The sequence below is a fragment of the Gopherus evgoodei genome, chromosome 4 (genome assembly GCF_007399415.2).
Source record: "Gopherus evgoodei ecotype Sinaloan lineage chromosome 4, rGopEvg1_v1.p, whole genome shotgun sequence".
In the NCBI taxonomy this organism is placed as follows: Eukaryota; Metazoa; Chordata; order Testudines; family Testudinidae; genus Gopherus; species Gopherus evgoodei.
Genome location: NC_044325.1, coordinates 45,500,793 through 45,511,829, shown reverse-complemented (window position 1 = coordinate 45,511,829; position 11,037 = coordinate 45,500,793). Strand labels below are relative to the sequence as shown.

At 41.7% G+C, this 11,037-nt stretch overlaps 1 protein-coding gene across 1 annotated transcript in view; it reads left to right on the top strand.

The window, feature by feature from the left end:
- The window catches only part of YLPM1 (YLP motif containing 1), a 39,140-nt gene that overhangs the window by 2,747 nt on the left and 25,356 nt on the right, over positions 1–11,037 (top strand). Inside the window, exons 2-3 of the mRNA XM_030559143.1 lie at positions 4,153–4,264; positions 10,134–10,596. Coding sequence (XP_030415003.1) covers positions 4,153–4,264; positions 10,134–10,596 — 575 coding nt within the window. The remainder of the gene's footprint in view (positions 1–4,152; positions 4,265–10,133; positions 10,597–11,037) is intronic.

Below are 11,037 nucleotides of genomic sequence, written 5' to 3'. Positions count from 1 at the left end.
TCTAGTCATAGCTGTATAATGCAGAGGATAGAATTTCACCCAGTAATTTCTGCAATCAAGGGAATTTTTCATTACTGTCAAGACCAATAACTTGTTGAGTTAGATCCTATCTATTAGAAAGACATCCAGGTTGAATTTTCAAAAGTGCCCAAGTGAGTTAGGCACCTAAGTCCCTTTGACTTTCAGCCAGTCTTGATTTAAAGACTCCAGTTAATGATGAACTAACCATTTTCCTTGATAATCTGTTCTAATGTTTCATTATTTAAAAGTTGTCTTGTTATCTAACTTCAACTTCCAATTATTGCATCTTGTTATGCCAGTGCTAAGTTAAAGAGTTCCATAAAGTCTAATGTTTACTTCCAATGTAGGTACTTAAAGACTCTGATCTAGTACTTCTTAAGTCTGTGCTCGTAAGTCTCTCAATGTAAAGCATGTTTTCCAGACCTCAAATTAATTTTTTGTAGTACATCTCTGAACCCTCTCCAATTTTTCACAATCATTTTTAAAGTTTAGACATCAGAATTAGACACAGTTTTCCAGTAGCGATCTCACCTGTGCTGTATGTGAATTTGATATCACCTCTCTATATATTTAACATTTCCCTGTTTATGCATCCAAGGATTGGGTTAGCCTTTTTGCCACAGCTTCACATTGGAAGCTCATGTTCTGTGGATTATCTAGTGACCCTTAAGTCCTTTTCAGAGTTACTGCTTTCCTGAGGTTTCTGCCTCTCACTCACGTGCACATGTCCAGTAAATATGGCTGCCCACATTCTTTGTTCCTAAATGTAGTTCTCTTCTCCTTATCATTTGCCACCCCACCAATTTTTGTGTCACCTGCAAATTGTATCAGCTCTGATTTTCTATTTCTTGCAATTTATTGATAAAAATACAGAACAGAGTTGAACAGAGAACTGATCCCCGTGGAACTCTTGTAGAGTCATCATAATTATTGATGATTCCCTGTTAACAGTTATGTTTTGAGATCTATCAGTTAGCCAGATCGTAGTCCACTTAATATGGATAATTTTGGTTTTGTGCAGTGCTTATTTTTTTATCATTTCCCTCATTTGAAATCTAGCATCACCCGGTGTGAAGAACTTTGTAAAGTATACTGAGAAAAGATTGACTGGCTCAAAGATAGCTTCTCCAGTTCTTAGAAATCATATATGTACCCCTCTTGGTTGGTGACAGCCAGTCAGGAGCACTTGAGTCTACTGCTGACATAGAATAGAACATTAACACCTCCTTTAGAGATGGCAGCCTATCAACCTTCCTGAAACATGCAGTTGTCTGGCGTGTGTTCAAGAAACCATCACTTAGTGTCAATTACTTTATCGGTAACCTTCCCTTCCCAGGCAAAGTGATTGATGCATTGGTGAAAAGCCATCTCCAGCAGCACTTGACCTCTGTTAATATCTTAGAACCTTCCCTGACAGATTTTAGCCCAGCATATGGAACAGAAACTGCACTGATCACACTGATGGAAAATCTCCTGTTATCCAAAGACAGCTGGCACACATACATGATGTTAGATCTGTCTGCACCCTTGACCAGCACCCTTTAATTATGAAGTGCTGATGACTCATCAGAGTGACCTGGTGAGATGAACAGAATTGCATTAAATTGGTTTCCCTCATTCGTGTCATGTCATGTGGGCTATTGTACTTCCTAGAGAGATTTCACATGAGAACTCGTTTAACTTGTTTATCCTTCTATTTAACTTTACCATCCTTTATTAAATTGTTACAATTCTAGGGAAGATTTGAGATACGACAGACCCAATACCAACAATATGCAGATGTAAGCTAGCTGCAAATCTTCTGTAGACAATGCCATCATCTAGATATCTCAGTACCTGAGAGAGCACTGCTGCTGAATGAAAAAATAGTTGACTAAAACAAAACCTGGGAAAGACAGAGGTGATATTGGTGGGAAGTAGAAAATGCTTTAAAGAACTTGCCAAACTTTAGCATGGTCCTCAAGTTTTTAAGACGCTTGTGAGAGAAAGTATCTTTTTTTCTGTTTATTGTACAGTGTTCAATTCATCACCAGCACTTAGTAAATAACTGAAGGTGTCTACCTTTTCATTTGTTATAGTGATAGCATCTTGGGATGCTACTAGATGCCTCAGTGTCCGTAGATTACTGGATGATGACAGTAGCAAAACATGCTTTTTATTACATCCTTGGTTAGTCAGCACATGGCTTCTTAGATGTGGATCTGTCCACAGTGATCCAAGTAGCTATCACTGAAAAACTCAACTATTCTAATATGCTGTACCTGGGGTTGAATGTGTGAAGGCAAAAAAAAAAATAAAAACCCTCACCTGCTGGTTCAAAATGTAGTGGTCCACTTGTTAGGTAACAGAGCCTGATGAGAGTTTGCCACTTTAGTTCTTTGCTCGCTGCAGTGGCTCTCTGTCCATGTCCAAATCCAAATTGAATAAACCAGGGCCCAGCCAACTGATGATCCCAGAGATTGCCCCTTTCCATGCATCCCATAGCAAAAGCTTTGTTCATCCTGTAGTCAACCCACAGCTCCAAAATGAGATTGATGTAGGATTTTATTATCTGCATAATGAAATATAAAACAATCATTATCACAAGAATCCTGAAGAATGACCGAGCAGCAATAAACAGAAAAATATTCCTCCAAACTGTTTTTCAAAATCCCTTACCACTGGAAACATTCAGAGGTGCCCTAATGGTGTAATATAAAGAGAGAGAAAGCTTGAATGGTGCACAGGTACCATGGATATGGATGCATCATGCACATTTGTAGGAAGGAACATCAAAAAGGAAGAGGTAAACTTGTAAATTGGAATGTAAATGAATCAGGTATTTCAGGGAAGAGTGTAGAAAGAAGAGGAATAGACCTAAGAACAGAGCGTCATGGTTCACCTTCCAGAGGGAACAGGAAGACCAATGAGGGAGCAGTATTTGGTAAAGACAAAGTCCAGCGAGTGGGTGCCCCCACTTTCCTGCATCTGCCATTGCACCCTTTAGGGTGATAATCGCACAAGCTGGATTTTATGCTAAAATGATGAACAGTTATACAGTTACTGTTGACATTTGTCATCCTTAGGTTTCAGTTAAAAACACATTGAAATGAATGCGGACATTTTCTACTTCTTTCAAAGCTGTTTTGTTTTCACACTCATAAAGATAATATACCTTTTATTCCCATATGGAAGGTTTTAACTGCAACCAGAAATGCTAGAAATGTAATTTTCAAAAAGTAAATGGAAGTTATGAGTCTGAAGAATTTAATCTGTCATGGGAACTGGTTTAATACACCAGATTGTCAAGGACTTTGTCACCTGTGCTTTAGAGAATGGTGTTTAAGGCCTAATAAACTGATACAAGAAGGCTTCACGTGTGAAAGTAGATTCTCTCTACAGCACCAAAGAAAGGGTTCAATTAAAGAAGATTCTATTGACTGTTTTCCTCAGTTTTAAAGTTAACGCTGGGTAAGTCACCCTTTTGTATCAAACCATACTGAGAGTTGTTTTCTACTTTACACTGACTCTTCTCATTGTGTACTTCAGAAAGAGCAGATCAGAAGCAGAACAATTCAGTGTAAGTGGCTTGAAATTGATAAGACTCTTTCTGATGATGCTTTGAGACAGAAGCAGTAGTAGAAATGTAGAGAATAGCTTTTCTCAACTTCAGGTGACTTCAACTAGATCTCTTCTCTGTGCAACTGACAGGTCTGGTATCAGTTGTGTGCTGATCTGGATTTGCCATCCAATGCATTTTTCCAAAGCCAGGTGTTAGGAACACTGGATGTAAAGAGAGCTCCGAGTTGCTGCAGCTGTTATTTATTGTTTGTATTGAGGTGTCACTTAGGAGTCCCAGTCATGGACCAGGACCCCATTGTGCTAGGCACCCTACAAACACACAACAAACAGATGGTCCCTGCATCAGAGAGCTCACAATCTAAGTCAAGTCTCTCCCAGTATGCTGGCTCTTGGGGTGCTGCCAGCTGCTTGTGTCATAGCTTATCCCAGCCGTAAACTCTGTAGTGAATAATGATTCTTAATACTATTTCAATATATTTTGTTGGTGTACGTATTGGTTCCCTTTTTTTTTTTAACAGTTCATTTATGTCACAGAATGGTAACACTTTTTTTATGTGTGTGTGTGTGCAGGGAACAAAAAGAACAGTTGCAGAAGTTGAAAGAGTTTGTGCCTGATCCCCACCTGCCATCACAGGAAACCTCTAGATCACAAACCACAACTACAAGGCCACGTGCTTTTCAGGTAAATGAAATGCTGATGATAATTCACCTGGATGTGAACATTAGTTCAAATCTGGAATCTAGCTAAAATAGGTATTTCCTGGCTTCTGACGGTGTGGCGAAGCAAACTGAGGTAGGTAACTTATAAAATAATACTTTGCACTTAGTCGAATTTCATAAAGTTGTACTTTGGTAACCTACAAACCCAAATGGAAAAAGAAATTTTGAGCTTGTAGTTGATTGAAACACAAGCCAGTGAGATTCTGCTGCTGTGTTGAGGGCAAGAGTGATGTGACTCATGACATGCTTCTCATAAACCCGTGGGGAATATGACATGGTTTTTCCAGTGTGGGAGCACCATATCAATTCCTAGCATGCCCCAGGCATTCAGGTAATCCCCTGAAGAAGGAGTAGGGCATTTATAATTGTCTGATGTGCTAATGTTCTTCCCCAGCACTCACTGGGTCGCAAACCTCACTTACCTGCACTGGACTCTCCCTTTCAGTAGTTCAGATTAGTGAAGTTCTATTGTACATTTGTTTGACCCAGTATTTTTGGATTTTTGTATGTGTGTGTTTCAGATACTTGTTAATCTGAAGTATTTATATGGATCAAAGTAGTTCAGTTATGTATAGGGAGGATAGGAGAAGATACCTTAATCTTACACTTTTAAAAAGTTAAACTAAGAAGTTTTGCCCCATCACCCAGATCACTCTGCTTGAACATAGTATACCTTTCCCGTGTCCTTCATCTCTCTGTCTTTTTAGATCATTGGTTCTCAAACTGGTCCATGGACCACCAGTGGTCCGCGAGCTCCATTAAGGTGGTCTGCGGATAGTTCCCTCTAAGGTGCACGCCTGGGTGGCCGCACATGAAAGAATGCAGGGCCACCCACCTAATTAGTGGAGTGATCAGGTGTGGCTCCACTAATTAGGTGCCTGAACCCTGGAGAAGGCGCACATGTAAGATGAGGTGGTGGCCTTGGGGGGAATAAGGGGTAGGTGGGAAGGGGCAGTGGGCTGAGAAGAGGGGGTGGGGGAATTTGGGACATGCAGGGCTGTGACAGCGAGAGAAAGGGGGAACTTTCCCCAGCTCCAGGGCTGCGGCTGCCTGGGAGAGATGGCCCTCCTCCCCAGCCTCAGCTCGGCTGCTGCCACGGTAGACCTCCCTCCTTCCCAGCCCCAGCTCGGTGGCTGCTGGGGAGGGGGAGAGAGGGCACATCCATCACATTAGAAAGGTAACACTACTGATATTAAAATATGAATTGTGTGCTTTTATTTATAGAACAAAAAAAGTTTATTACGTTTTTTTTATATAGCACTTTTATCTAAAGCGTTCTACAATAGTTGGCTAACAGCACAAAAAACATTTGGAAAGATTAAGTGGTCTGCCGAGACCCTCAGCAATTTTCAAGTGGTCTGTGGCAAAAAAAAGTTTGAGAACCACTGTTTAGATTATAAACTCTTTGTAGCAGGGACTGTCCCCTCCTTTGTGTTTGGAAAGCACCCAGTGAATAATGGGTATAATAATATACTGCTTAAATCACACATACTGCTTATACTGTTTAAATCACTTTACAAACATGACCGAATCCTATCAGCACCTCCGTGAAGTAGGTAAATAAATATTAGACACTCATTAGCAGAAGAGCATGAAGTCCTCTGACCCATTTTCTTCTAGATTGTCTGTTTTCCAAATGTTGAAGCAACTCTACTTCTGTGTTTCTCAGCAACCTGTGGCACAGGCTCTGTGTATGAAGCTAAAAGAGTCATTTTTTCTTCAGTGTACGCAAACTGTGCTTTCCATGTGTAGGCCTGACTTGACCTGAGTAATTGGACATGGGTGGGGCCTCATTTCTTGGGAGACAGGATTAGGGAGGTAAACGGATCAGTAGGCTGAAAAGAGAATTGTCTGTACTAGCTTGAGAGGTCATCTAGTCCAGTCCCCTGCACTCATGGCAGGACTGAGTATTATTTAGACCATCCCTGACAGGCGTTTGTCTAACCTGCTCTTAAAAATCTCCAATGATGGAGATTCCACGACCTCCCTAGGCAGTTTATTCCAGTGCTTAATCATCCTGACAGAAGTTTTTTCTTAATGTCTAACCTAAACCTCCCTTGCTGCAATTTAAGCCCCTTGCTACTTGTCTTATCCTCAGAGGTTAAGAGAGACAGTTTTTCTCCCTCCTTCTTGTAATAACAGTTTTCAAGTACATAAAAGGTTATCATGTCCCCCCTCAGTCTTCTCTTTTCCAGACTAAACAAACCCAATTTTCAGTCTTCCCTCATAGGTCATGTTTTCTAGACCTTTAGTCATTTTTGTCACCCTTCTCTGGACTCCCTCTCATTTGTCCTCATCCTTCCTGAAATGTGGTACCAAGAACTGGACACAATACTCCAGTTGAGACCTAGTCCGCACAGAGTAGAGTGGAAGAATTACTTCTCGTGTCTTGCTTACAACACTCCTGCTAATACATCCCAGAACGTTTGCTTTTTTTTTTCCAACAGCGTTACACTGTTGACTCATATTTAGCTTGTGGGCCACTATGATCCCCAGATCCCTTTCAGCTGTACTCCTTCCTAGGCAGACATTTCCCATTTTGCATGTGTGCAACTGATTGTTCCTTCCTAAATGGAGTACTTTGCATTTGTCCTTACTGAAATTCATCCTATTTTCTTCAGACTATTTCTCCAGTTTGTCCAGATCATTTTGAATTTTAATCCTATCCTCCAAAGCACTTGCCACACCTCCCAGCTTGGTATTAAGTATCAGAAGGGTAGCCATGTTAGTCTGGATCTGTAAAAGCAGCAAAGAATCTTGTGGCACCTTATAGACTAACAGAAGTTTTGGAGCATGAGCTTTCGTGGGTGAATACCCACTTCGTTGGATGATATGCATCCAACGAAGTGGGTATTCACCCACGAAAGCTCATGCTTCAAAACGTCTGTTAGTCTATAAGGTGCCACAGGATGCTTTGCTGCTTCTACAGCTTGGTATTGTTTGCAAACTTTATAAGTGTACTCTCTATGCCATTATCTAAATCATTGATGAAGATATTGAACAGAACCAGATCAAGAACTAATCCCTGCAAGACCCCACTCGTTCTATGCTTCCAGCATGACTGTGAACCACTGATAAGTACTCTGTGGGAATGGTTTTCCAACAAGTTTTGCACCAACCTTGTATCTAGGTTGCATTTACCTAGTTTGTTTATGAGAAGGTCATGCGAGACAGTATCAAAAGCCTTACTAGAGTCAAGATATACCACGTCTACCGCTTCCCCCTATCCCCAAGGCTTGTTACCCTGTCAGAGAAAGCTATCCGGTTGATTTGACAAGATTTGTTCTTGACAGACCCATGCTGACTATTACTTATCACCTTATTATCATCTAGATGTTTGAAAATTGATTGCTTAATTATTTGTTCCATTATCTTTCTGGGTACAGAAGTTAAACTAACTGGTCTGTAATTCCATTGGTTGTCCTTATTTCCCTTTCTGTAGATTGGCACTATATTTACCCTTTTTCAGTCTTCTGGAATCTCTCCCATTTTCCATGACTTTTCAAAGATAATCACTGATGGCTCAGATATCTCCTCACTCAGCTCCTTGAGTATTCTAGGATGCATTTCATCAGGCCCTGGTGACTTGAAGGCATCCAATTTGTATAAGTAATTTTGTACTTGTTCTTTCCCTATTTTAGCCTTTTCTGATCCTACCTTATTTTCACTGATATTCATTGTTAGACATCCAGTCACCACCAATCTTCTTGGTGAAAACCAAAACAAAGAAGTCATGAAGCACCTCTGCCATTTCCACATTTTCTGTTATTTCTCCCTCCTCCCCATTGAGTAAGGAGTCTACTTTGTTTTTGTTCTTCCTCTTGCTTCTAATGTTTTCTTGTTATCCTTTATGTCCCTAGCTAGTTTGATCTCATTTTGTGCCTTGGCCTTTCTAATTTTGTCCCTAAGTACTTGTGTTATTTGTTTATATTCATCCTTTGTAATTTGACCTAGTTTCCACTTTTTGTAGGACTTTTCTTTGATTTTTAGATCATTGAAGATTTCCTGGTTGAGCCAAGATGATCTCTTGCCATACTTTCTGTCTTTTCTACACAGTGGGATAGTTTGCTCTTGTGCCCTTAATAATGCCTCTTTGAAAAACTGCCAACTGTCTTCAACAGTTTTTCCCCTTAGACTTGTTTCCCATGGGATCTTACCTACCAACTCCCTGAGTTTGCTAAAGTCTGCCTTCTTGAAATCCATTTTCTTTATTTTGCTGTTCTCCTTCCTACCATTCCATAGAATCATGAATTATTTCATGATCACTTTCACCCAAGCTGCCTTCCACTTTCAAATTCTCAACCAATTCCTCCCTATTTGTCAAAATCAAATGTAGAACAGACTGTCCCCTAGTCTCCACCTTTGTTACAAAGTTTTAAATAAAATTACACTGCTTCTTTTAATTTGTCATCTTTAATATTGTATCTGTTATGGGAGGACGTGGTCAGATTATGGACCTTGTGGTGAATAAAGAAGTACATTTTCCATGTAACCTAAGAGAGCCAAGTGGTTGATGTTAGCTGAACAGAAAACAGGTTTTCTCTAGGGTAAACTAAGGAGCTGGTGTTAATTCTGGAGAGGGTGGATTTTTGCTGGGAGTTGTCAAGAAGCTGGCAATAGCTGTAGATAGGGTGGGATGTACACGAGCTAGAGAGGTAACTGTTAGTAGTGTAGGAAGCTCTGTTTATACTAGGAAGTTTACTAATTGTGGGCAGTGGATGTTGCTGAAAACAGTTTAACTGCAAGTATAGAATGGCCAAACCATGATCAAAGCTTTTTCTGAGCAGTCCTCTATTAGGGTTTGTGAAATAGTGCAGAATATGGTTTACTCTTGAGTATAGTTACAGTTAAATCATTTTCAGCACTAGTTCAGCTGCACCCGTTGACAGCAATGGGTACATTTTCTAGCGTAGATGCAGTCTTAGATCTGCTGCTGTTTAGAGGCAATTCTTCTTCACATATCTATAATGTGAAATTTAGCTGAGAGAAACACCTGGAAGGTGCTTTGGCTAAAGAGAGATCTTTATTTGGTAACGTCGTTTTGGATGAGAGAACAGTTACAGTAAGCCTTTATTCATATTTGACTTGATGAGTTTAGAAGTTTCAAGTAGTGAGCACACACCAACCAATCCAGAATGGCTATTCTTCTTGAGATATCAGTGTGCTTTCCTGTGAGGGAACCTGAAAATGCTAATGGTTAGGAATGTGTGAATTACATACTGTTATGAAAGCACCCTTCTCAGCTGGGACTAGAGGTTTGCTCAGGCCCAGTTTTAAAAATCATCCTGGACCTGAACCTGACCTGAGAGTGTCAAGTCCTTTTCTGGCCCACCCAGACCTGACACTTTCCCCTGAAACTGTATTGCCACCACCATTGCTTTCTCCTGAGGGGTGGCTTCCCACTCCCCATACCTGGTGAACGTGCTAAATCACCGGATACCTTCTGCTCACGGGGGTGGTGTGGCAGCAACTGCATACTCCACTCCTGCCAGCTACCACTGCCTTGCTGCACTGTGTATGCTGTGGAGTGAGAGGCACTGTGACTTGTAAGCTTGATAACTCCCTAGCACGCACAGTGCAGCCAAGTGGCAGTGCCCAGCAGGAGCAGGGCATGCCTTCGTCTCCATGGTGCCAATCCCACAGGTAGGAGGAGGTGATCAGAGCCAATCTGACCCGAACCCGACACTTGTAGCTGGATCCTATTGTGTTTGGGTCAGGTTGCAAGACTCTATCTGGGACACAAGTTGTTCAGAGGGCTTTGTTTACTGTTTTCACATAGGGTGAGGAAAGCTGTTTACAGAGCCTTATTAAAGAATGTTTCCCATGTCTAGGCGTCTTCTCAGCTGCCACCTGAGACATCAATAGAATCTCAATCTATCAAACCTTCTCCTGCTGTTATTATAAAGCCACCAGTGTTGTTCAGGCAGCCCACCCCGGTGACGAGGCCAGGTGCCCCAGTGACGAGGCCAGGTGCTCCGGTGACGAGGCCAAGTGCTCCAGTTCCTGCTTCAGCTACAGCCTCAAGTCAGGCTCCTGCAATAAAGCCAACATCTGGTGCTGTGAAACAGGAACGTTGGGATGAGGATTCTTTTCATGGACTCTGGGATACCAGTGAAGATAAAGGAGCAAATTTGGAGTATGCATTATGTGAACCAGAATCAGTGCTGCCACCTGCAGTGTCATCTTCTGGGAAAATACCTCTTCCAGGTCATACTCCCATTCCATCATCTGTACCAGCTTCAGTTCCTAAACCACCTCTAATTCAACAGACTGTGGACTATGGCCATGGGCGGGGTGAGTAATGGAAAAAATAATTTTGTCTCTAGTACTGGGACACTTAAACAAAACTTTTTCTTTCTAAAGGGACGTACTCTGAGTGGTATTTACCACACAAAGTATGCCCAGAATCTTAACACAATCATTGTACGAGCGCTATACATCATTATGTAGTCCCAAATACCTTAGCTGCAGTGAGATTGAAAGTTGTCTCATAGACCAGGGGTCCCCAACGCGGTGCCCGTGGGGCATCTTAATGCGCCCGTGTCCTGGCCCCCGGGAGAGCACCTGCCGAAATGCCACTGAATTTCAGTGGCATTTCGGCAGGGACGCCTCTCGACGCTGCTTGCCGTCGACAAGTGACATCATCGAGAGGCGTCACCCCCGAATTTCGGCAAGGACGCCTCTCGATGATGCCAAAATGCTGCCGAAATTCGGCGGCATTTTGGCACGTGCTCC